General features: G+C 45.7%; 1 protein-coding gene across 1 annotated transcript in view; it reads left to right on the top strand.

Annotated features, from left to right (window-relative positions):
* Positions 1-27,602, top strand: part of LOC144828103 (NACHT, LRR and PYD domains-containing protein 3-like) — a 646,597-nt gene that overhangs the window by 36,548 nt on the left and 582,447 nt on the right. Inside the window, 1 exon segment of the mRNA XM_078686228.1 lies at positions 12,687-12,701. Within this exon segment, the coding sequence (XP_078542354.1) occupies positions 12,687-12,701 (15 nt within the window).

Raw genomic sequence — 27,602 nt, 5'->3', positions numbered from 1 at the left:
ACCCTTCACTTTTAGAATACCAGTCAAGAGCAGGCTGCAGCACACACGCAGCAGTTATTCAGGCTGTGGAAGGAACTGACCTTAATACAGGCTACCGTGACCACCGACTCCTGACGGCAATATGTGATGTGTCTTTTGTTCGGCGATCATTCACCCCCAAGGCTTCCTTTCCACCAATGATGTAGAAAGCTACCAAACTCAAGACAACCAACGCACCAAAAATAATAGGCATAACATGATTCTAAATGTCATGTCAGAAGGTGAAAAAGAGATGACTGACACAAAAAAACAAGCATTGACATAGCCAATAGGTCAAGCTTTTGGGACCTTCTAAGTATTTAGTTATGCAGCACAATATTCTTGGTGCAACAACAACTGTTGCATGGCTAAACACTTAAAAGGTCCCAAAGGCGAGACCTAATGGCTATGCAAATGCTTGTTTATATTCACCTGCTACCCAAATTACAATTACGTTACCTTTGTCAGCCTGATTAATCACAATTGTTTCATCCACTTGTAACTGTGCCAATGCAATTCTCTGATCTTTAGTGATGTAGTTTTTAATGTATTCCTTTTTAGTTCCCAACTCATCAATAGCTGATAACACTGTTTGCTCATGGTGAGAATATCTTTAGGAATCTGATTAGGATAGGGACAAAAGGTGGACTGATCCTAATCCAAAAGCTTCCCCACGTTGTAAAAAAATCCTGATTTATAAAGAATGCCTGGCGGTGTAATTTACGATAAAATTCTAAAGCTTCAGTTTTTAACCTGACAAATTTGGTTTGTTTCACAGGGTTGAAAGACAGCCCCTTTTTGAGAACACTCTCTTTTGTCAAAGATCTGGTGGAAAGGTTAAAAATGGGAGATCCTGTTGGTTCTTGTAAAACTGTCGACGAGTTTTCATTTCCCATGGCTGGTTCTGATATCTATTTCTCATTCTACCTCTTTGCCAGCCTCTTCCTAAAAATTGTTGTAGGTGATTTCTTAACTGCGGATTTTGATTGGAAGGTCCTTCTCCAGTGTCTGACCCACCCGTGGGGGATGATGAACTGTTCGAAAAAGAAATTAATTTTCTTTCAGATCTAGTATGGTACTCAGGTAAAAATCTTTGAGTCCGGGGGTGAATAAAACTCATTTTGTAAGTAAGAGTAGGCTGTTTCCACATTAAATGTTTTTTTTATCCTTCCCAAATTTTATATTTTTTAGATTAATTGTGAATTCCTTGAATTCCGGAATCTATTTAGCAATTTTTGCCAGCAATGCTTTGTCATCCTAAATTGTTTGATTGTCTTTTCTTAGGAAGTTGGCATTTTCTTGTTCTATCCATCTAGTGCCTGTAGACAGTCACTGGATCACATGACTGGGTGCAGTTGTCAGGTGGACTTTGCTTATTCCTGCCAGACAGCCACACATATTAGAGAGCATAGATGTTACTGGATGGGTCATCAACTGGCAGGATGGCGGTGGACCTGGGTACAGCCCCACTTGCAACTGAATTGGCTCTGTCCTATCTTTCCACAAAGGGCTGCATACCCCCTGTAGTTACTCTGGAACTAGAGCAATGGAGGCAGGAAACCTGTGCACTTCAAAGGGAATCTCTAGGAACTCTCTCCACTTCAAAGAAGGGCACTAGATATAAAGATTGGACCCAGACACCAGCATTTCAGTACACTTCTGGACCTGTGGAAACTCTGCAAGGTAGAAGAACTGCTGTGCTACTGAGAGGACTGCTGCCTTGTTGGACTGCTTCCTTGCGGGATTGCTGCCCTACTGCCATTCTGCCTAAATCATAGGGATTTAGACCTGCATCTGAACAAAGGATTAGGGGTGGGCGATAACTTTCACTCCTCCAGCTTAGTTTAGCTGACTCCATGTTAAGCTTGTTATGCGTAGTTACGGCAAAACTCTAACTGCCGTGTTCTTTCTCGCGTGCCGGTTCACCAGCGTTACGTTGGCATCCCTTAGTGTGATTTGCAGGTGCTAGGATGGCACACGCCAAGATTTTCTCACTGTGGGTGCGTGCGGGCAGCTCATAATGAGAAAGCTGCTGCTGGAGTAGAAAATATACTGAAGCCACAGGAAAGAAACCGCACCCTCTGGCGCAGAACACGCCTCCGGTGTTAGAAATCAGCGTACACTGCCTATTTCATATGCTTGTGGAACTTTGCAGAATCGCGCAGAGTTGTTATATAACTCTGCAGAATTCCTCGGTGTGAAAGTACGCCAGTTCCGCCCACCCCTACAAAGGGCTATGAGAGTCACACCATGGGTCAGTCTGCTGGCCTCTTTTTTCAAGCCACAGGGACATACCAGGTTTCCCAGCCACCTGACCCAGCACCCATATCCAGCTGGAGTGAGCTTCTGACCTGCAAGTGGTGCCCCTCAGGCACTAGACTCTTGGTGTGTCCTCAGTGAAGCTGAATTGAAGTTTCTGGGCTCTTCTTGACCGTGAGCAAGCCCATTGGTGCCAAAACCTTGCCACACGCAAAGCCCCCCATCATGAATTCTGTCAAATCCCACCCTTCACACTACAGCATCAACTGTGTGAGAAGTTGGCCTGGTATATGATGTCCACTATTCTAGTGGGCACCTTGCACCAGTCCAAACAACACTTATGGTGATGGTTGTAAAGTCAACCTTATAGACCAGCTATCCTAGTGGTAGCATGGACAAAGCATTCTAAAGCTAAAACTTCAGAGAGCAGGTGAAGCCAGCTGTTTTACCAATAATAACCCCTTGAATATCAAAGGAAAGGACACCACACAAGGTATATATCAAATATATATGTATTTATTACTAACACAACCCCTCTCTATGATGTCAGAGTTTGAGATACAGCACAAGTTACTCAATAAGCATACTATAAGTTGCACAATTACAATTCTGCCCTAGGGGACTCACGAACCATATACTAAGTAAGTGGTATAAGAACCACTTCAGGAAAGTTGAGTAGGCCTAGGGCCTAGAAAATCGCTGGGGCTACACTGAACAACCAAGGATCTTGCACCAGTCCAAACAACCTTTAGGGTGATGGTTGTAAAGTCAACCTTATAGCCCAGCTATCCTAGTGGTAGCATGGACCAAGCAGTCTTGGGCTAAAACTTCAGAGAGCATGTGAAGCCAGCTGTTTTACCAATAATAATCCCTTGAATATCAAATGAAAGGACACCACACAAGGTATATATCAAATAAATATGTATTTATTACTAACACTGCCCTAGGGCCTCACAAACCATATACTAAGTAAGTGATATAAGAACCACTTCAGGAAAGGTGAGTAGGCCTAGGGCCTAGGAAATCGCTGGGGCTACACTGAACAACCAAGGGCTTGGAAGTAGGAGGCCCACGGGAAGCGTGTGCAGTGTCTAAACACACACACGGTTTTCCATAGAGTTTCATTAGGAACGTAAAAGTTACAAAGTTATAGATTTCAGACACTTCCGGGTGGACTACGGGAAAACCCTGTTAAACTAGGACACTTGGATTGTTGTTACCCATGGGAGCACCGGAGTACTCGAGTTACCTCACCCAGGGAAGCCGGGTGCATAGGTGTTCTCTCGTGTCGGGTTTCGTCGTTGAATCCTATGGAGAGCTGCAAGAAAGCGCTGCAGGCGACCAGGAGGAAAGTGTCTGGGTGGATCCAAGGGTGGAACGGATCAGTAAAGAACCTGAAAGCAGAGGGGACAGAGTCTGGGTCACTAGCCAGTGACGAGGAAGGAACCAGGCGATGTCGAGATGCAATCAGGTGAGGAGGTGAAGCTTGTCTCTGCAGCCACGTGGACCAGGAGGCGTCGACGACAACCAGGAGCTGGAGACGGTCTCTCCCACGACGGATCTAGCTGTTGGCGGTGTCGGTAACCGGATTGGACCCACAAGCCTTGGCAAAGGCAATCCACGCAGGATGGGAAGATTAGCTTCAGTGTGAGGGGGTGTGATGGTGAGGGGTGGTGAGGGTGTGTGGGGGTGTGGGTGGTGAGGGTGAGTGAGGTGAGAGGGTTGTGAGGGTGAGGGGGTGAGGGTGAGTGAGGGTGTGTGAGGGTGAGGCGGTGAGGGGGTGTGAGGGGGTGAGGGGGAGTGAGGGGGAGAGGGTTGTGAGGGTGTGTGGGGGTGTGAGGGTGAGTGAGGGTGAGAGGGTTGTGAGGGGGTGAGGGTAAGTGAGTGTGCGTGAGGGTGTTTGGGGGTGAGGGTGAGAGGGATGTGAGGGTGTGAGAGTGGGTGAGGGTGTGAGAGGGTGAGGGTGTGAGGGTAAGGGTGTGTGAGGGGGTGAGGAGGTGGGTGAGGGGGTTTGAGGGTGATGGGGTGAGGGGGTGAGGGGGTTTGAGGGTGATGGGGTGTGAGGGTGTGAGGGTGAGATGGGATGAGGGTGAGTGAGGGTGAGAGGGGTGTGAGGGTGGGTGAGGGTGTGAGGGTGAGTGAGGGTGTGTGAGGGTGAGGGTGAGTGAGGGTGTGTGAGGGTGAGAGGGTGTGCGGGGGTGAGGGTGAGAGTGAGCGTGTGTGAGGGTGAGGAGGTGTGTGAGGGTGTGGGTGTGTGAGATGTGGGTGTGTGAGGGGGTGAGGGTGAGTGAGGGTGAGAGGGATGTGAGGGGGGTGAGGGTGAGTGAGGGTAAGTGAGGGTGGGTGAGGGGGTGTGAGGGGATGAGGAGGTGTGTGAGGGGGTGTGATGGTGAGGGGTGGTGAGGGTGTGTGGGTGGTGAGGGTGAGAGGTGAGAGGGTTGTGAGGGTGAGGGGGTGAGGGTGAGTGAGGGTGTGTGAGGGTGAGGCTGTGAGGGTGAGGGGGTGTGAGGGGGTGAGGGTGAGTGAGGGGGAGAGGGTTGTGAGGGTGAGTGAGGGTGAGAGGGTTGTGAGGGTGGGTGAGGGTGTGAGGGTGAGAGTGAGGGGGTGTGAGGGTGAGGAGGTGTGTGTGGGTGTGTGAGGGTGAGAGGGGGGTGGGGGGGTGAGGGTGAGGGGGTGTGAGGGGGTGAGGAGGTGTGTGAGGATGATAGGGTGTGAGGGTGTGAGGGTGTGTGGGGGTGAGGGTGAGAGGGATGTGAGGGTGTGAGAGTGGGTGAGGGTGTGAGAGGGTGAGGGTGTGAGGGTAAGGGTGTGTGAGGGTGTGAGGGGGTGAGGAGGTGTGTGAGGGGGTTTGAGGGTGATGGGGTGAGGGGGTTTGAGGGTGATGGGGTGTGAGGGTGTGAGGGTGAGATGGGATGAGGGTGAGTGAGGGTGAGAGGGGTGTGAGGGTGGGTGAGGGTGAGTGAGGGTGTGTGAGGGTGAGAGTGAGTGAGGGTGTGTGAGGGTGAGAGGGTGTGCGGGGGTGAGGGTGAGAGTGAGGGGGTGTGAGGGTGAGGAGGTGTGTGAGGGTGTGGGTGTGTGAGATGTGGGTGTGTGAGGGGGTGAGGGTGAGTGAGGGTGAGAGGGATGTGAGGGGGGTGAGGGTGAGTGAGGGTAAGTGAGGGTGGGTGTGGGGTGTGAGGGGATGAGGAGGTGTGTGAGGATGATGGGGTGTGAGGGTGTGAGGGGGTGAGTGAGTGAGGGTGAGAGGGTTGTGAGGGGTTGTGGGTGTGAGGGCGAGGATGTGAGGGTGTGTGAAGGTGTGAGGGTGAGTGAGGGTTGTGAGTGGGTGAGGGTAAGTGAGTGTGTGTGAGTGTTTGGGGGTGAGGGTGAGAGGGATGTGAGGGTGTGCGGGTGAGTGAGGGGGTGAGAGGGTGAGGGTGTGTGAGGGTGAGGGTGTGTGAGGGTGAGAGGGGGTGAGGAGGTGTGAGAGGGTGAGGGGGTTTGAGGGTGATGGGGTGTAAGGGTGAGGGGGTGAGGGTGTTTGAGGGTGTGTGGGGGTGAGGGTGTGAGGGTGAGTGAGGGGTGTGAGGGTGAGTGAGTGTGGGTGAGGGTGTGTGAGGGTGTGAGGGTGGGTGAGGGTGTGAGGGTGAGTGAGGGTGTGTGGGTGTGTGAGGGTGAGAGGGTGTGCGGGTGAGAGGGTGTGAGGGTGAGAGTGAGGGGGTGTGAGGGTGAGGAGGTGTGTGAGGGTGTGGGTGTGTGAGGGTGAGAGGATGAGAGGGGGGTGAGGGGGGTGAGAGGGTGAGAGGGTGAGGGGGTGTGAGGGGGTGAGGAGGTGTGTGAGGATGATAGGGTGTGAGGGTGTGAGGGTGTGTGGGGGTGAGGGTGAGAGGGTTGTGAGGGGTTGAGGATGTGAGGGGGTGTGAGGGTGTGTGAGGGTGAGAGGGTGTGTGAGGGTGAGAGGGTGTGAGGGTGAGGAGGTGTAAGGGTGAGGATCCAAAGTAAATAGTGGCAGGGCAGACATCATAAGACGAAGAGAAGTGGTGACTGCGTTGGTCAGTTTCAGAATCAGGAGGGGCAGAGTCAGCACAGTCTGTGAGGGATCAACGTGTCTAGAGACAAAGCATAACGGATGTAGCATTGCAGCTAGCAAGTCGAGTGTTTTCAAGATGAGTGTCCCTAGAGAGATGGCAACACAGCAACAGCATCTGAGGAGCAAGTCTACTGTAAACAAGCATGGTAGGCTTTCACTTACTTCCAAAAACAAGCTCTCTGCATTGCTGGGGGGGAGTGGGAGCGAATTCCTTTGAAGTCTGATGGGGGGCGGGGGAGCGGCAGCCTTTGAAGTCTGATTGGGGGGGGGGGAGTGGAGTGGCAGCCTTTGAAGTCTGATGCCGAGGCACAGACAAATGGTGGTGTGCGACGTGGCTGGCTTGTGCACGCGCCTGTCTCACATGAACTGTGTCTAATCTGCAGTTTCAGTAGAGTTTTCGGACCGGTTACTAGAATCTCGCCGCAATGCTTACGCATTGCTCAGCGAGACCTAAAAAAGGGTATGCTTGTGCTCAAAAAAGTGAATTAAAATTCCTAAATTCAAGTCTCATGTGTTTTATTCTTGAAGCATGTGCTATAGGAAACTAAAAACAAAGTTGTGCGTGTATAGACTTAGTTTCTGGTCTATTGCACTGGTGATCGTGGTCATCATGGTCAACATGTTTCAGCCTCTTGGGATCTCTAGAGGCTTTCGTCAGGACCAGTAGGTTAAGAGCCTAATTGTTGCTCTTAAGGGTGAAGTAAGGGGGTTTTTACTCACCACCTTAGTTGGTTAAGGTCAGATCTATGATATCTGTGCCTAAATGGAAAAGAATAAAGAGAAACATTGCAGAAAAAACATTGTGTCATTAGTTGGTAACAAGTTTCTTTAGATCTTAATTAGCTGTGACTTTTTTTTGAACTTATATTGTCCCTGGGGATCCAATTTGGAATAGGGTATGTACAGAGCGATGGGCGTTCCATTCACACCAGTGTGTATTGCAGAGCTAGAGTTGAGTATGAAATGATGCAAAGGTCAAGTTTAAAAAGTTCTCGGTGGCAAACTGGTTAGGCCAGTTATAGGAAACCCGGTAGATGGTCTCCGTGTTATAGATACGGTAGAGGTTTTTATGGAGCATCTTTAGATTACTAGAGCTTTTTGTGTGTAAGTTGCAATGGTATTACGTAGTTGTGAATAAACATTGGCTCATTCTTTCAAAAGTGCTGTGCAGTAATTAAATGGCCGCAGTGTCATGACACACTATTAGCGAGACAGTGGTTGTGTGCACTAACAGTGGAATAGTCATTGTATATTCACATGTCTGGTTGTACTCGAGATAAACGGCTAGAGTGTGAGTAGATGTTATGTTTGCGCTATTATCTCATGCACGCCGATGTATGGTGAATTCTATATCTTACGGCAAGAGTGTAAAAAAGCTGTGTTTACGGGGAAGGTTGGCACGCTTATTGGTACATTGGGGTCATCACTTAGTCTTATGCATAATAATTAGAATCTTAATCTTCAGTGTTCTCGTGCGTAAAATAACTAGAGGTCCGCAAAATTATTTAAGACATTGAAAGTAATCTTTACCTCCGAATTCGTTGTGAAAAGATGCATTGGGACACCACTGAGTCAGGAGAACCTCTTACTGATTAGGAAAAAAAGGGGGGAAATCAGGATAGTATCCTTTTACTCACGGTTACCGATTCCTCAAGGAGTGTGCTTCTTCATGGCTTACCGGCGCTCCGTCGGAACAACTTGTTCTGACTCTGTTCGTGGTTTCCCGGGTGACGCGGTCACGTTCCCAGGCGTTATTTGCATCAGCTCAGAGTGTCGAAATAGACAATAGACTGCAGTCTATTGGTGGTTGGCAATGGTGGTTGGCACATATGTTCCTATGTAAGAATGGGAAGAGAGACTACATTCATGGTGGCTACATGATGTTATGTTAATAGCGGCATTGCTAAGTTCTATATTTGGAAATTACAATTGTTAGGTGGCATTGCTACGTAATATATTTGGGAATGCCTAGGATTGAGGAATTTGCGTTTTAAATCCAAGGTTAAAACCAAGGTTGTTAGGCTGTTTATTCAGAGGAATTTGGGGCGAGTTCATATTATGCACCTATGCTAATGAATGCCATGCAATATTGTCATTCAGCCCTTCCTTGTCAGTTTTAAGTCCGTGCATCCAACGTTGTTCTTTTTCATACAGGATTTGTTCAGCGTTGTAGCTCTTGACAGGTAGAGTCGCTAGTACCACCCAATTGATGCCTTCTGGGAGATGATTGTGCTCAATGAAATGCCTGCTCATCTTTGTTGTTGCCTTTTTGCATGTGATTTTACTCCTGTGTTCCATAATGCGTTGTTTTATCTTACGGCAAGTCATTCCTATGTACTTTAAGTCACAAGGGCAGACAATCCTGTACACTACATGTGTGGTATTGCAATTTGTATGGTTCCATAGCTCCCATTTTAGGTTTGGTAGTAGTTGTAGGTTCTTAGTTACTTTTGTCAATTTGCACACAGAGCAGGAATCACAGGGGTCCTGTCATCGGGTCTAAGTTGCATGCAGATGTTATAGTGTTCCTCTTTGTCACCATGCTGGGTCTTGTGTGTACTAGGATGTATTTTATATTTCTGGTTCTTTTGTTGGCAAACCTGGGTTTGGGCCATTTTAGGGTGTTTGAGGTGAGAATCCTTCAGTTCTTGTTAATGAACTTTTTCACAGTATTTGATGCTGTATTGTATTTGGTAATGCAAGTGAACAGATCTTCAGGTTCTTCATGTGCCGTTATTTGTAACCGGTTCTCTCTGGGTTGATTGCACGCTCTTTTTTTGGCATTTCTTATTGTCTTGATTGGGTTGTTTCTCTTCACAAGTTTGTTTTCCAAATCCTTTGCCTGTGTCTTGTAATCTCCCAGGTTGCTACAGTTATGTAGCCAGAAGCGTAATCTTTTGCTATTGAACTATTCTGTCCTACGAAGACCCACCAACAGATGAGATTGATCCTGTGGCTTACTATTTCTTATCTCTGACATCACTGGAAGTTAACTACACCGTCTATTACAAGGAGCTGTGGGTGATAAAAGAATCTGTCTCACTGGAGGTATTATCTTGAAAAAGTTCAGCGCAGAATATTCATTCAGTCAAATTACCCAGTATTAAACTACCTTAAGCTCATGACATGTATGATCCTCGACATGACAGGTGGCCCTTCTTCTTTATTAGGTTTGACTTTGACATGAGCGACTGGCCCGGTGACAGAATTTTAAAGAATGTTATCAAGACTTACCTCACACATATTGGTCACTTGTATGTTATATGTTGTATACTAAGTTGATAACAGATTTTCACTTTTCTTTTTCAGTCTTCAATAATAAAGGTGAACTGCATGAAACATATGTGGAAGGTAAGATATATACATTATTTAAATTCCACCTTCTTGAATTCTTAAGGCTGCCAGAAAAAAAGAATGTAGTCTTTTTAATGATTGACTGATCTACACCATCCTGTTACTAGCCTGGCCATTGTAATTACGTGATGGAGAAGATTCTGTTCACCCAACTGCCACCTAAATGACCCTCCTTTCACACTATGTACTCATATACTCTTTTTTTTTTATTCAACTGATTTAAAGAGATATGATTACCCTACATCTGTAAAACATTTTTTTTAAAACTTATTTTATTAGGTTTCGAAAGTACCACGTGGGCGAGGACCTAACATAATCCACAGGAAGACAAATTATTAAAAGGTACCAGATGTGGAAATATCAATGGGTACAATTTGTATACATAACCAAAGAAAAACACCTGAAAACTGAGCGCAGACTTTCCCACCCCACCCACATTGGCAAGCAAATTTCAATACCTTCTTCTACCCAAAAAGATAAAACAATAAATTGTGGTCTGCTAACCCTACTGTTACAGGGATTGTGATGGACGAGGAGGAAGATCAATGTCCCGGTATGCGGCCCATCGAGACCATATTCTTTTATGTTTTTGGGGGAACCCCCTTGCTTGAAAAACCGCCATCTCTGCACCCATGCATTTTCTAGCTCTCTTCGCCACTTTCCTATTGTCGGTGGAAAAGTACCCTTCCATAATTGAGAAATATCACGTTTGGCGATTGTGAGGGCAAGAAAGAGTAGGTGCTGCTTATATCTGTTCCCACCTATGTCTAATGTACTATGAAGTAAAAACAGTCAGGGATCGTTCAGGAGGTCCCAGGACAGCAACGCTTTAAGGCAGGTCGATACCCCATGCCAGAAGGGCTGTAAACCACACAGCTCCACACCGTATGGAAAAATGTCTCCTCCTCCTTGTCACATCGTAAGCATTGGGGGGGAACCACCACTTCCATCTTCCAAAGACGAAGACTAGTGTAATACATGCGGTGCACATACTTAAACTGAATAAGACGGTTTCTGTCAGCACGTGTACTAGCTATCGCCTCCACCCAGTGATCATCCGTCAGGTCTGGAATGTCATCCTGCACGCCTTCCTTGTCTTGTGCAGGGTTTGCTGGAGTGCGTCTTCAGCATCTGGTATATCTGTCTTATTTTGTGTGCACCTAGATCACCCATATGAAGGCAGCCTTCTAGCGGATAGAATTCAGGAAGGTCGGTTATGTTTGCAAGCGAGGGAGTCAAGGCATGACGTAGTTGGAGGTACCTATAGAACTGGGTTTTATGGAGAATGAACTCCTACTGCAGTCGCGGAAATGATTTGAGGATGGTGCCTTACATAATGTCCCCCAAAGTGGAGATACCAATCAGGTCCCATTGGCGGAATCCTTTCAGTGCGACCACCTGACGTAAATGATTACCATACCATAAGGGCGTCGCCTGCGTCAGCCGCATGTGCCATCTCATTCGTCAATCCGTATACTGCCGCAGCCTGATCGTCGTACGACTGCCGTGTGGTAAAAAGTCGAGACACTGCGCACTGTAGATTAACTGCAGGACGGGATGCCTATGTGGATTGCGTTCAGGTCTGAAGTGCCACTCAAATCGCCGCCCCACCCATAAAAATGGATTGTGTATGGCATTAATTTGCGCAAACCACACCGCGGTACATGGTAAGGGAAATTATGATGACGTAAAGAACCCTAGAGAAAGAGACCATTTTAAATATAGCAGACCCTCAGTATAGCAAGAGAGGTAGGGAAGACCAGATAGCTGTATCATCGTAGAGGTTGGTGAGAAGCAGATTTATATTGCGTGTCCACGAAGTTTGTGGACAGGGGTACACAAATACTCCTAAATATTGAAGCCTTTCCATTCCCTGTTTTAACTGGGATGCCAAAGTGCTTCTGCCCTGATGGCCACATCCTGGGAAGAGCACTGATTTAGCAGGGTTGGTGTGGAGCCCAGAGTTCTGGTCGAAGACCTGGAGGATCTGCAGAATGCGTGGGCCCGAAATCCAAGGGTCGTCATAAAAAACAGGACATCATCTGCGTAAAGCGCAATACAGTCTGGCTGTGAGTGTGGCCAGTAAAAACATCTGAGCATCAGATCCCCACGGACTCACACCGCCAGGGACACCACCGCCAAGGCAAAGAGGGGATAGGGAGCAGCCCTGTGACCAATAGCGAAGAAGGGAGAATGATGGCAAGCTATACGCACAGAGGCCATCAGTTCATTGTAGAGTTGGAGCCCGTAAGCTAGGAAACGATTAAAAAGGATACAATGGTCTTCATAAGCTTCGTGGAAGTGTGGTAAATAAATAATTAATTACCGGTACTATTTTTGACTATATTAACAATAACAGATAGCTCAATAAATAAGAGGCAGGATCCGATGTGTCCGAGTTGAACGGGCTTTATTCAGGCAAAAGGGAAGGGACTGGAACGGGACAGCCTGAAATAAAATAGGAAGGAAGGCAGCTGCACCATTTCATCGACAGTGCAGCATATATATAGTACAACATTACATTACATTACATACAGTAGGCGTAACTTGTGACAAACGTAAGATAAGAACACATGGGCGGAAGAAGAAGGCGTGCGCAGGGCGTGCACTGAGACATGTGATGAGAAACGTCATAGAAGTGTCATGAATGGGCGGAAACATGGAGGGGGCTACCTGAGAGCAGCTGGGACCTTTAACCTAGTGGTGCGCGCAAACGGGCAATGACGTGTTACCAGGGAGAACTGGGGCTATGACTTCTGCACTAGAAGAGGAGACTAAAGTCTGCGATGTCAGGACGACATGTACCTATAGCATATCTGGTATCTGGTGTTTGGAGTACATGTTGATAGAATCTAAAAGTTATCAGGGCAAAGGCTACTTGACACTAAGGCTGGTGCATGCATATATTCTACATGTATTGCGTGTGCTAGGAATATTCTATGAATATTAATACAGTATTTCTCTTGCATGGAGACAGAAAGACTAGACTATAGCTGAAACTGTTTATGCGGTTCAGTAGCTTAGGAATGCAGAGAAGGAAAGCTGAACTGATAACTAGAAGCATAACATACTCTTGGCAGACAGGCAGGCAGAGCCAGGCCGGGCACCGCGCTGCGAGGCAGGAAGTAAGTGAAGGGTCAGGGATGCAGGTGGGGGCTGTGTCGCTTCTCGGAGAGGGTTCAGGAGACTGGAGCTTGAATCTGGTGTCCGGGCCCTTTGAGGCCTAGGAACGGGGACAATGCGGTGAATTAACGTGCACACTGTGAAACGTGGCAACATAGGCCTAATACTCGTTGCTTTCACGAGAACTGGAAACTGGCATACTAGAGTCGGACACAACCATAATTGCGTCTTTAATCGATCAGAGAGGATATATGCATATCGATCATGCACATATAACATAGGATGGGGAACACGTAGGCACACATGGCAAGGCAAAATGTACTTTTCCACATTCCCTCCTTGTGCCCTACGTTTCCATCAGGAAACATCAATATTCATGATCCCATCTATCTGTTCATATAGCATCATTTGCTCGTCTCGAATTGTCTTGGAACGGGACTTAGGACTAGGAATACAAGAGGTAGCACACATGCCGCAAATCGCAGGGCCACATTGTAAACAGAGGCAGCAACTGAATATGATCATTACTGCTATACCTAGGAATGACAATACTTTCCATCCCCAGGCAGATATGATACTCCAGAGCCAACCGGACCATGTCCAGGTGCCTGGATTCTGGTGTAACTGATGGGCAATTTTATGAAGTCTGGTTATAGCTGAATAAACAGACGGCGCGTTATTAGGAATGAAAATGCAGCAACTAGATCCGATGACTCTACAAGCTCCTCCTCTATCGGCTAGTATGACGTCAAGAACGAGACGATTTTGGAGCACAACAAAACGCATAGCAGATTGTTCTTCAGTTAAGTTACCTAGAGCGGAAGTAGTCTCATTCACTACTGCTTCAAGGGTTCTGGTTAGCCTACGTATTAACTTACTATTCTGGACAGGGCCTATGAAGAAAAAGAAACCTTTATTGAAGTCTTGATATTGTTCTAGAGCAGTTTCAGTTTGATCGACAATTGGGGACTCGGTCTCCCTTCTATGTAACGTGTACTAGATGTGTGTTTCTGTGATAATCGGACGGGGCTAGAAAAACTGGTGGCAGTAGGAAGGAATATAACATGTTCCATCCCAATCGAGGGGCAGACGAACATATGCGGTCTGACCACAAACAAAATAAGAATGACGTGAGGCTTTGAAAATAGATTTCCCACTGTCACTATACTCGACCATAGTAGTACAATTACTATGTCCTACATGTGTGGAACCATTCTTTCTGACACATAATTCGCCTTTGACTGGTAGAACTGAAATAGCAGGCAAATCTGGAGTAGTATCGGACTGAACATTCAGAACCATGAAATTCGAGGAATAATTACCTAGATCATATACTTCATTTTCTAGATCTAACCCTGTTCTATGGGAAAGACCTTGCTTATCTGGGAAACATGTTCTATTCAGAAGGGACATATCAGTTGAGGATGACGTTAACGTGGACCATGCTCCACACGAACCATTATGTGAAAACGGATAAGGAAAGAGTGGCAGAACTCCCTTCGGTGTCTGAAAAGGGGGGAGTCGACCACACACCCAACAATTAGTGGCATTGCTGGTCTGGTGTGAATAATGCAGCATTCGGATAAAAGTATTATTACGCATAGCAAGACGATAGGATAACTCGTGAGGAGGCAGGTCACTAAATGTGTGCTCTACTGTAACATTAGAAAACATGTACATGTGAAATAGGAAAACATAAATGCAACGCATAACTTATACATGTAACCATAAGGCTCAGGAACAATAGAAAGAACAGAGTGACTATACATCGGCTGCAAAGATTCTTTCGATAGCGTATTCTCTTAGAGTTTTGACTAACTCTCTTACTGTGTGGGTCTATCTTATACATGTCAGGAACCTGTCTAACCGTTTCACCCGAGAGGGACTTAGACAATTAAACTGGCTGACTTACTAGACCTCAACTTGGATTTATACTCCTGCTGCGGAGTTTTCTCTAACAGGGGAATTTTAGAGTCAGAGTCTGGGCAGTCCTTGAGAACGGGGCAGTCCTTGAGAAAAGTTTTTGCTTTGAGTCCATGGAATTTCTTGACGTGGCTCGCGTGTAGCCACCCTTTTCGGTTTTCAATCTTCACTGCTGTCCGGGTGGTGAGAAGAACGAGGCGGGGCTCCTTCCAGCGGGGCTCCAGCGGGCTTGAACGATCAAAGTTCCTTATAAGCACAAAATCACCCGGAACGACCTCATGCGGTTTCACGTCGGTGTTGTCTGGAAATGCAGCGGCAACCTGTGAACGACAAGATTGTAGTGCAGACATCAAGGAGGCAAGGTAATCTGTCAGCATATTACTGTCAACATCAGTTATTGTACGGGGTCTAGGTGTACCCCACATATTGGGGGGACGACCAAACACTATCTCATAGGGTGACAGACCTGAACGGGAATGAGCAACCATTCTCATATAAAAAAGGGCGACTGGCAGTGCTACCATCCAATCTACACCTTTCTCTGCACACACTTTTGCGATTCGGATTTTCAGGGTCTGGTTATGTCTCTCTACGAGACCGGCTGCTTCAGGATGTCGTACACAATGGAACTTCCACTGGTACCCTAACAGAAGGGAAACTTGTTTCATGAGCTCGGATGAGAATGGCTGGCCGTTATCCGAATACACGACCCTAGGTAATCCATAGTGGGGAAAATACTCACGAACCAACTGCCTGGCAGTGGTCGCAGCTGTGTAATCTGGAACTGGATATGCCTCTGTCCACCTGGACAAAGCACATACAACTACGAGGACATACTTGAAACCTCGACATCGCTCCATCTGAATGTAATCCATTTGGAGGACTTCAAAAGGGTGGTCAGGAGGATGGAATCCACCTTGTTCCACCGGGACACCTTTACCTGGATTAAACTGACAACAGATCATGCAGGTACGCACTTTCTGTTTGGCTGCTGCTCGTAAATGCTTGTTGAACCAAAGGTTCTGGATACTGTCTAACATGGCTTTTTCTCCTAAGTGTGCTGGACTATGTGCGGTGTTAATAATGACTTGAACCATAGAGTCGGGGAGAAACCAGGTGGCTTTTCCCTTCGTCAACCATCCTTGATCTGTCTGGACCCCTCCTTGTTCGGACCATTTCTTGATTTCATCGGGATTAGCCTGTAACTGTATATCTATGACATCTTGTGTTGGGTCCTTAACTGTCATACAAGTAGTCTGATCTGGAGTGTGTGTCGTGTTAACTGGAATGTCCAGAGTCTGAGCTGTGAGCTTAGCTGTTCGATCTGCTAGATCGTTACCCTGGGAAATGATATCAGTGGCTTTCGTATGTGCCTTGCACTTCATGATGGCGATAGCTGTCGGTAAATGTATTGCATCTAACAGAGCTTGAATAAGGGGGCCATGCTGAATCTTGGTTCCATGAGAAGTCATAAAACCTCTTTCTTGCCAAAGCACTCCAAAGTCGTGTACGACTCCGAATGCATAACGTGAATCTGTGTATATGTTAACTTTCAGGTTCTTGGCACGTATGCAGGCTTGGGTCAGAGCGACAAGCTCTGCTGCTTGAGCAGACAGGGTGTCTATACGATGTGTTTCTATAACTTCAGTTTCAGTAGTCACTGCATACGCGGCTACTAGTTCTCCTGTACTTGTTCTCATACATGAACCATCCACATAAAGTGTCAGGTCGGGATCAGGTAATGCAATGTCTGTCAAGTCTTGTCTTGGCTTTGTCATGGTGTTAACTTCCACACAGTCATGTGTGGCATGATTTGAAGTAACTGACGGTAACAGTGTAGCTGGATTTAAAATGTTGCAGCGTCTGATTTCTACGTGTGGCTGGAACAGCGTCAGTTCATAACCTGTTAAACGTGCAATTGTCAAGTGCTGAGTCTGTGTTCGGTTTAAAAGAACTTCCACGGAGTGTGGAACTTGTACTGTCAGGGAATGTCCTAACACTATGGAATCACTCTGTCTGATAGCTAGAGCTGTGGCTGCAACTGACTTGAGGCACGCAGGCAGAGCCTGGGCCACTGGATCTAATGTGCTAGAAAAATAAGCACAGGGCTTGTATTGTCCTGCTTGATCTTGTGTAAGAACAGATAATGCAGTACCATCACGTTCTGTAACAAAAAGTGTGAAAGGCTTACTGTAGTTCGGTGTTGCTAGAACAGGTGCTTGGCATAAAGCTTTCTTTAATTCATTGAAAACAAGTGTATGTTCCTGGGTCCAAGGGAGGACAGTCGATACGGCTGCCTCCTGTGTCGTTAACTGTATCAGTGGCTTGGCTAGAAATGCATACTGAGGAATCCATTGTCTGCAGTAAGAAGTGAGGCCAATAAAAGCTCGTACCTCCTTCTGTGTCTTGGGCTGTGGAAGACGTGCTATTAACTGGATACGGTCAGGTGTCAACTGCCTACCCCTCTTGGACAGTAAGTGTCCTAAGTAGACCACTTGCTGGACACAGAATTGCAATTTGGAAGGGGACACCTTGTGCCCCATCTCGGCCAGAAAATACAGAACTGTAAGCGACGCACGCTCGCAGTCACGTTCAGAACGGGCTGTGATCAGTAGATCATCGACATACTGGAGCAGGGCAGTGTCAGTTGGCATGTGAATATTGTCTAGTTGTCTCTTAAGTGCTTGACTGTAAATACTAGGACTTTCTGTGAAACCTTGAGGAGCTCGTGTGAATTTATAGCTTCTTCCATTTAAACAGAATCCGAAAAGGAACTGGCTGTCTGGATGAATGGGGACACTGAAAAATGCGTTCTTGAGATCGATAACTGTAAAGAATGTGGCTTCAGAATCAATGGCTGTCAATAGGGAAGAAATATCTGGGACTACTGGGTACTGGGGTATAATACATTTATTAAGTTCTCGAAGGTCAATCACTAATCGATAAACTGGAGGTGCATTAGGATCAGTACGTTTCAGGATCGGAATGATAGGAGAATTATATACATTGGAGTCAGTTTCTACAACCACTCCTTGGGCAATAAGTTCGTCAATAATTTTGGATAAGGCTGCTACAGCCTCAGGTGGCAATCTGTACTGTCTGATTCGTGGTAATACAACACCTTGCTTCAGAGTAACCCGATGGGGTGTGATATGCATACAACCTACATCAGTTGGACCTTGCGCCCATAAATGCTGTGGTACATTCAATAATCTTGGATCAAAATCACGTAATACATAATGACCTTTAAAATCACGCAGGAACAAACGGACCCCTTCTGGGGAGCAGCATATTACTGCTCCTAATTCTTTCAGTGTTTTAATGCCTAACAGATTCTCTGGGCAAGATTTCGTGAGTAACAAGTCTGTTGTTCGGGACAATGGACCAACTTCTAGAGTAACTGGTTTCGATATTTCATTAACAATAGGCTTTCCTGAAAATCCAAGGGAAACATTTCTAGAGCCTGAGAGTGGAGCCCCTGGAACCTCGTCATGACTGATGGTAGTCCTACTTGCCCCTGTATCAATCAGAAACTTTCTGTCTTTCCCTAATACTGGACTATGTACATAGGGACCCTCTTGATCTACAGGAATCTCGATGAGAGGCAAGCCTACCTCCCTCTCTAGGCTGTTTCATGAATATGGCTGATAATCTGGATACTCTGACTGTGCATACTGGTACATCTGCTGTGTGACGTGTTGTGTTGCAGCTATAGGCTGCGGTGCTGTAACTGTCTGTTGTGCATTCTGTGGTGGCTGGGCAGTCTGTGAAACTTGTTCTTGTCTAGGCGGACGTGGTCTTTCTTTAGTCTTACCAGTAGCTATGTTGTGTTTCAGAACTGCACATTCGTTTATAAAATGACCTGGCTGTTTACAGTAATTGCATGTCCCTTTAACGGGAGCTGCAGGATGACTGGCTTGATTCGGACCCCTCTTCTGACTGTCTTGCGGAACAGACTGTGCAACTAGTACTTTCATTTTCGTATCTTTCATACGTCTTCTCTCGTGTTCCTGCTCTTCTCTGATTCTGTTCTGGTGATACTGGAGCATCTGGAGCATCTGTGACGGAGTATTAGCTTGCCAGGTACTTTCGACTTTCAATACTCGATTTTTTAACTTGTGGACTTGAATTCTCGACTAGTTTGGTGACAAAAAGATGAGGGTATGATTCACTACTTGTTTTCAGACCACTATTAATAATGAAACATTTCTCAAATCTAGAATAAAAATCACTAGTATCTTCGTCTTGTTTCTGTTTACAGGCTGAGATGGCATCCCAATCTTCCTTTTTCGTGGCTAGTAATCTTGGCAAAACTTGGATTAATAATTCGGGCAAAGCTTTAGCTTTATCCCCTAGACCGGTACCTGGAACTCGTGTATTATCTTCAGTTTCTAATGCTGTCCAATCTATCTTTTTCTCTCCCACCTCCCATTCTTTTTCTTTGAGTTTTTCATATATGCCCGCAGGCAACAGGACTTTTAACATTTTAATGATATCAGGATACGTGTATTCTCCCATACGGAGCATGTCCTTTAATTCACGGTGAAACCCTGCTGGATCTTTATCATGACAGGGAATTAACTTTTTCATTTCTAAGAGTTCTATTTTCGTGATAGGGGTGTAAACGAATACTCGTTCTAGACCACCACCCTCTTTCTTGACTGGATGCACTTCTCGTAACGGATTCTGTCTGTCTATGTAGAATGATTTACTTTCTGGAGGTGAGACGTGAACAAAATGTGAATTCAGAAACGTTCGGTATTTGTGGCGCTGGTCTAGAATGACACGACACTAATTAAATCGGTACCTAGACCTTTCCATCTGTATTGGAGTAACTCGTTTAATATATCATGTAGGGGACCTGGATCAGAATGCTGTTCCTCATACAGTATAATGAGGTGCTGGATCATATATGTGCCCACCAAGCGTTGCTCGGCTGGGGCCAGTTTCAGAAAAGTTTGAGCCACTATTTCATCTGGAAACGTGGTAGAATCAGTAGTCCATCGGACTGCTGATCGGGCTAGTTCTTGTTCATGCATTGTACTAAGCTCGCTATACCCTATTCGTGATTTCAGGATGTGATCGGTAGCTTGGAATACTTGCTCAAGAGAACACTGTTCTGGTGGTGGAGGAGGAAAAACTTTCTTGTAATCTAGGCGTGAATGTCGGTCGGAAAGTCTAGTTCTACCTACATACGCTATTCTGTCGGGATTCTCGTTGTCTACCTCTTCCGTAGAAGAGTCATACTCTTTCTCGGTTGCTTGTTTTACTTCTCGTTTCTCGTGTATAGTTATGATTTCCCTACGAATTTTCTTGTACATACTCTCTATACAACCTTGTGTCTTGTGTTTTCCATCGGCTATATTGTCACTCCACCTAGTCAGGACTTTCAGTTCTTCTTGATCTTTATCCGGACAATCTTGCTCTCTTATTAAACAATTAATCAGGAACTTTAAAATCATGAGCTGAGTCTCGACTTTTCTTTGAACCATGGCTTCATGAATACTTCCTGGATTCTCTCCTGTACGGATAAAACGATATATTCTGTCTAGATGTTCTCCCATGTCGGGCAGGGTGTCCAAATAACTGGCAACCCGTCTTAAACGTAATGAATATATGACCATGTGATCCTCGCCTGGAACTGGATCATAACGACATTCAGTAAGACCTCGCATGATATCTACGTATGTAGACACTTTTGGCGTACGCTGTAACGCTAGTTCATGTAGCGTCAGACGTCTTGGTTGAGGCGGGGTACGAGGAGAACCTCCCCCCGCGGCACCTAAACTAGAATCGTCGGTGAATACTGTACGGGCTGGTAGAGTGACTGGCAAAACGGGTACATGTCCTGTAGGCTGGTCCGGGGGTGCTGGAACATGAACTTGACCCACGGGACCAGTGGTTGGAGGAACAGGAATTACATTATTAACGGGAGCAGGCGGAATAGGATTTGCATAGGCTGGGACTGTGTCGTCCAAATAGGACGAAAGAAAAATATCAGCTGCGGTCGGTTTATGACGTAGCTTAGTCGGGACCAATGGCGGCGGAAAATGACAGGGTGCTTCCGGGGTTGCTTTTGGCAAGCCCTCGGCAAGAAGAGGATACATGCCTTTAATAAGGGCATTTGTCTGTCTGTCTGACTGTTCTGTTCTAACTCGTTCACCTTCTTCGATTAATTCCCTTTCTTGGGCTCTTTCTGAGGACTCCCTACTTAATTCTGTTTTTCTGAATTCTTTTTCGGTTCTTTTATGAGATTCTTTGCGCCATAACTCGATGGCATCTTTCTGGGACTGTCTGGCTTTCTTTTTCCATAATGCTTCTTCTACTCGCATGATGCACTCGGCATCCCATGTACCTGATACAGGCCATCTATATTTCTCTTCTAGTTCCTTAGTATAGTCCGCCCATAAGTCTAGATATATTATGGCATCTAAGCCATGCTTGTGATACATAAAATGTCCTGGACTGTCCCTAGGAGGGACAGGAACTGCTTCTTCGAGTAACCCTTTTCTGGTCTTTAACTGACGTAATTTCGAGAACAGAGGCATTTCGGTAATACACTTGGAACACAATACATAAAAATCACAGTAATAAAATAGCATACAAATCACTCATACCACGACATAAAAATACACTGATAACAGTTCGAACAGAATACTACCTGATACACTGATACACTGAAAACAGAACACATGAATTTCTCGAACGAAACTTACTAGAATTACTGGATGCACTGCTAAAACAGTACAGAACATACCGGTCCCATAAAGAGACACGTCTTGACCCGCATCCACCTAGGTGAATACTTCGGACTGGATCTGCGTACCCAAACCCAACGGACCAGGAACAAACTAATGATCCTGTCTAGATACTTCCCCCGCGACGGTACTCACCGGGAAGCAGAAACTGGAAGGCCTCGGACTGGACTGGACTGCTACGACGCCGGACTACGAACTTCGGACTTCGGAAACTGGTGGGCCTCCGGATACTTCGGACCTTGCTCTCTCGGCTTGGGCTCTGGTCGGGACGAACCGCATTCCACACCGCTTCGTCTGGATGTCAGACCGCAGTCTCCGTCTCCTCGGTGGGCCTGAGGGAGACTTGAAGCAGAAATATCTGCCGGTGCGCAGTAGAGTTCCGTCACGGCTGCAGAGGGTCAGGGGGCCTGCGTAGCATCGCCAGCGCGTGAGGAAGGGGCTCGTCCCTATTCGGGCGCCATTATGTGGTAAATAATTAATTACCGGTACTATTTTTGAATATATTAACAATAACAGATAGCTCAATAAATAAGAGGCAGGATCCGATGTGTCCGAGTTGAACGGGCTTTATTCAGGCAAAAGGGAAGGGACTGGAACGGGACAGCCTGAAATAAAATAGGAAGGAAGGCAGCTGCACCATTTCATCGACAGTGCAGCATATATATAGTACAACATTACATTACATTACATACAGTAGGCGTAACTTGTGACAAACGTAAGATAAGAACACATGGGCGGAAGAAGAAGGCGTGCGCAGGGCGTGCACTGAGACATGTGATGAGAAACGTCATAGAAGTGTCATGAATGGGCGGAAACATGGAGGGGGCTACCTGAGAGCAGCTGGGACCTTTAACCTAGTGGTGCGCGCAAACAGGCAATGACGTGTTACCAGGGAGAACTGGGGCTATGACTTCTGCACTAGAAGAGGAGACTAAAGTCTGCGATGTCAGGACGACATGTACCTATAGCATATCTGGTATCTGGTGTTTGGAGTACATGTTGATAGAATCTAAAAGTTATCAGGGCAAAGGCTACTTGACACTAAGGCTGGTGCATGCATATATTCTACATGTATTGCGTGTGCTAGGAATATTCTATGAATATTAATACAGTATTTCTCTTGCATGGAGACAAAGACTAGACTATAGCTGAAACTGTTTATGCGGTTCAGTAGCTTAGGAATGCAGAGAAGGAAAGCTGAACTGATAACTAGAAGCATAACATACTCTTGGCAGACAGGCAGGCAGAGCCAGGCCGGGCACCGCGCTGCGAGGCAGGAAGTAAGTGAAGGGTCAGGGATGCAGGTGGGGGCTGTATCGCTTCTCGGAGAGGGTTCAGGAGACTGGAGCTTGAATCTGGTGTCCGGGCCCTTTGAGGCCTAGGAACGGGGACAATGCGGTGAATTAACGTGCACACTGTGAAACGTGGCAACATAGGCCTAATACTCGTTGCTTTCACGAGAACTGGAAACTGGCATACTAGAGTCGGACACAACCATAATTGCGTCTTTAATCGATCAGAGGGGATATATGCATATCGATCATGCACATATAACATAGGATGGGGAACACGTAGGCACACATGGCAAGGCAAAATTTACTTTTCCACAGAAGAATTGTTGTAAAAAAGGGTCAACATGTTTTTCACCTGTGTATGTCAGCCAGTGATCATGTGCCGATTCTTCAGGACCACAATAAAGAACCTACTCTACAATTGACAAGTTCCGATTAAAAGCTTTTTTCTTGATAAAGCCTGAACAAGAAACAACTGATTCCGGCCTACGAAATCCTTCTACGTTCATTCCCAACTCCAGCATGATCCCCAATGAATTATTAACATTTGAACAAGCAGTTCCCAAGGAGGTTGAAAAGAGTTGCAGAACCAGCACTTTTCATAATCTATCCAATAGAGTCAAAAGCCATTCAATCCCTATCAAAAGGCACGACCATCATAATAAAGCAGGCAGACAAAGGGGGTGCCATTGTGATCACTAACCCTTACTTTGAAAATATTCAGTTTTAACGTTGATACATTGATGACATTTAGATTTTTTGGAAAGCAGGTTAAGACATCTGTACCCTCTTTATCGAGTGAATTAATACACTGAACCCTTTAATGCACTTTACAGCCGATATTTAAGAAACAGGACTACCTTTTTTGGCCCTGATGATACAATTGACAGATGGTAGGCTATACACCAAGACTTAAAAAAAACCCTGATCGTCACAGCTTGCTCCCTATGGAAACCACCACCCTAAGGCACTGCAGGATCATTTACTCTATGGGCAGATTCTGAGACTCCGCCATAACAGAGCTCGCACACCGTTTGGAGAAATGTGATTACCCAATAAAGTGCACAAAACATGCACGCAACAGCTGGCAGGTGCTACTTGATACACGAAGGAGACCCCAATCAGATATACTGACATGCGTCATGATTTTCACTCCAGAATCCAACACGGTGCAGAAAATTATCAGAAAACACAGGGCTATACTGCAGATAGGAAACCTCACTCTGACCCCTCCAAGGTGTGCGTACAAAAGAACAGCAAACCTGAAAGACACTTTCATCCATACAATACCCAAAAAATCTACAGTCACATCACAAAAACCACGGTGGAATCAGCACCCAGCTGTTGGACACTTCCCTTGCGGCCAATGTAATGTATGTGTCTCAACTGAGGTCGCAAAGACTATTAGACTCATTTACACTCTGATGTGGACACAAGGAAAGCACACACATGCACTTCTAGGAATTGTATTTATATGATCACCTGCCCCTGTCAGTTAAAATACATAGGGATGACAACCAGAGAATAAAAGTGACAATCACAGAACACCAGAGCAATGTAAGGTGTTAAAATCCCAACACCAAGATGAGCACACATGTTTTTAATGCTGGCCATACTCCGGACGATTTGAAAAGGACGGTACTCGAATCACACCTGTTCATGAGCCAAGAGACCCTCTTTAAGAAAGACAACAGAGCTGGGTCTTCAGGTGTCCATTCACAAAGAGGGCTTTATTGATGAGATCCTGTGGGGGGGATTGAACACACAACTAGCCTAAGGCTTGATGGCTTATGTTCCCTGTTTTTAAGTACGTCTTCTTCCCCTTCTACCAGCTGTGAGCACCGACCTGCATTTGGACTTGGGGCCATACTGTGATGATTAAGGACAAGAATGTGTGAGCTTCGGATGGACCTGTTCTTTGTTCCTTTTGCATTAATTGTCAAGGGATTCAGATGGGTCACTTCAGAAGCTACAGACTGGGGCTACTCTACTTACCAGTCCATCACATGCACCCCCAGATTGCTTCCTCTTTAAGACTATATTCAGAGACTTATTATCTTGCACTAGAACTGATACATATTCCTCCCTTAAGGTGCATTTAACATCAACTTCAAAACTGTTGACAAGCCCATGAGATACAGTAACAGATACATGGGTAGGATCATTATCCCAATACTTTAGTCTGTCGGAGCTCTTCACACGTGCATTTAGATGTCCTCATGCATGGTGGCTTCTTCCGTTCCCATGTCGCGAAAGTTTGGTCTCGCCCGACGTTCAGGACTAGTCTTCCTGTACACTTATCATTGTGGGTGGCACATCAAGAATATGGCAAGGCCCATACTGACTCTTATTCTTGGCTTCTTCCCTAGAGTAGGTTTTAAGAATAAATAAAACCACCCCTTAATTGAGAGCATTTACCCTAAAGAACTACCAGAAAAATATGACAATTACATTGTGGTTTTTTCCACCGCACAGGGCGCTCAATCAAGCGCTTCCTCTGTCCTCTCCTCATGGTGTTTTTTGTGATACACTAATTGAGTATGTTTCAGTTTCTCAACGAAGTAAGCCTCAGTCTACACTGTTCCAGGATGTAGCTTATTGCACCATGAGATGCTTGTTGGTGCGCTTGTATGTTATGTGCACAAGTAGGGGCATGCAGTCATAGGGATTGTTGCATGCCTTGGGGTAGCACATTTTTAACAAAATGATGATGTTTGTGATACGTTTGTCATTTTATGTTCCAGGTAATCCTTTTACTCCCGGTTAAGGCACACCATTACTTTTTGACCTGTTGTGTGACTGATCACTACGCCATGATTTGGATCTAGTCAATTGTAGAGTAGGTTCTGAAGAATCACCACATGATCACTGGCTGACATACACAGGCCAGAAACATGTTTACCCTTTTTAGAGACCTCATTAAATCATAAACGGGAAATCATAGAGGAGGGAGATCCTAAAAGTTATAGTGATGGAATAAAAGGGTCAAGAGGTTGTGTGTCCTGTTTATGGCGAAAAGAGACCTTTCTTAAGTCGAGAACCCTCACTCACCCAAAGGTGACATGCTTCATCATGGGGTTACCTCCTCACACCAGGGTCGCAAGGTCCTTAGTGTGGGCTACAACTCTTCCAAACTAGAAGAGAAGCTGAAGTGTTTTATAGAGAGGGGACCAAAAATATGATGAGTGACGGGTCGAGCGCAAAAGAAATAGAAAAAGATGTTAAAACTGTCCCCAGGGGACCAAATATCTTTATTGTGCGGTGCCCTTGGACAGGATTAAAAACGAAGAGGACTAGGGGTTATCAACAAATATATCCCTGATTAAGGTCAACATGTTTCTGCCCTTCAAAGACCCCACCGGGGTCTGTGGGCATTCTTCAGGACCAAAAAGAATTAAGTCACCCTGCATACAAATAATGAGAATAATATTAAACAATAAACAGATGTGTATACTGGCCATTGAGTATTTGTAGCCTGTATATATGACTTATGGAGTACATACCATCTCATCTGGAAGAGATGAACAAAAAACCCCTAGACCAGAGGTTGGTGATCTGGTGATCAGTCGTACACAAAGAGGATCTCCCATAGGACAACATAAGAAGGTCTCATACAGGATATAAAATCAGTGTTACCGGATCATTCAATTACCTCTCTTCAGCCAAATGGGTACCAAACTTAGTATATGGATGTAAGAAAGATACAGAAACATGGCAGAGGAAGGGAGGCAGAAAAAAACATTCAATATTGAAAGCTGAATAGATACATCATGTCAGCGGATGTCAAGGCAATCTAACAGCAAATAAAGATCGTAAATTCAAGAAAGAGGGATGAGTTTTGCTTAAGGGCTCATTATCCTCCAACGTCACCTGAGGTCTCTTTTCTACCAGATAAAGTTGATGTTGGTTTGATGTATGCAACTAGACTTGTGTGGATAAATAGTCTCAGTCTTCTATCTGAAGGATTAGAGTAGTCTACGTTCTAGTGGTGAACTGATAGAATTACCTTTAGTTTGTAACAAGGAGGCATGTTACCTCCCAATAAGGGGATCACGAAGTTCACAAACTAATGACACTTTATACTTGATATTTATCAAAGGGCATGTCACACCGTCACATCGACCCAGTATGACACCACTGATTCACGAGAGTGGTGCGCAAGGAGTCATGCACAAACACAAAGTCCAATATAACATAAAATCAAATAAAAATCCTTCTGTATCTAGTGAGAGAGCTGCATTTAGAAGGTCAGCACCCTCGAACTCACACATGGAGCAGTACGAGTTCCTCATGAGTGGATGGGTTCCTGGCAAGAGAAAGAAACACAACAGGGACGAAGGCAATGAAGGAAATAAAGGTAGTCGTCCTGTGCGTCACGTGCCTAACGGGATCATGGCCTTAGACATGAGGTTGTAGTGTACACCAAATCACTGTATGGCACTGAACAAACACAAGTCCTATTCACACAGCTGATCACCAGTGTTAGATAGTGGGTTACTGGTTGACTGAAGTGAGAGCCCTGTTCCACCAGCAATCACTATCCTAGTCAGGGCGTGGCACAAGCAAACCCCAAATAGTAAAACAGTGACAATACCAAACAAAAAGTAGAACAGAAGTTATGAATTTTTAAAGAATAAACTGTAATATAGTGCCTACATATGATCTGCAGCTATCTGGTTGATCTGGACCAGGTCAAAGTCATACGTTTAAGTTGACTGTGATGGTGCACAGGTTGGTTACAGTGCCAGATCTGAAAGAGACACGTTAGTGATAGATTCCTTACCTTAGAATATCCCCAGGTGTCAG

The sequence above is a fragment of the Lissotriton helveticus genome, chromosome 4_1 (assembly GCF_964261635.1).
Source record: "Lissotriton helveticus chromosome 4_1, aLisHel1.1, whole genome shotgun sequence".
Classification (NCBI taxonomy): Eukaryota; Metazoa; Chordata; class Amphibia; order Caudata; family Salamandridae; genus Lissotriton; species Lissotriton helveticus.
Note: the sequence above shows the minus strand (reverse complement) of the source record. Positions and strands in the feature narration are given on the sequence as shown.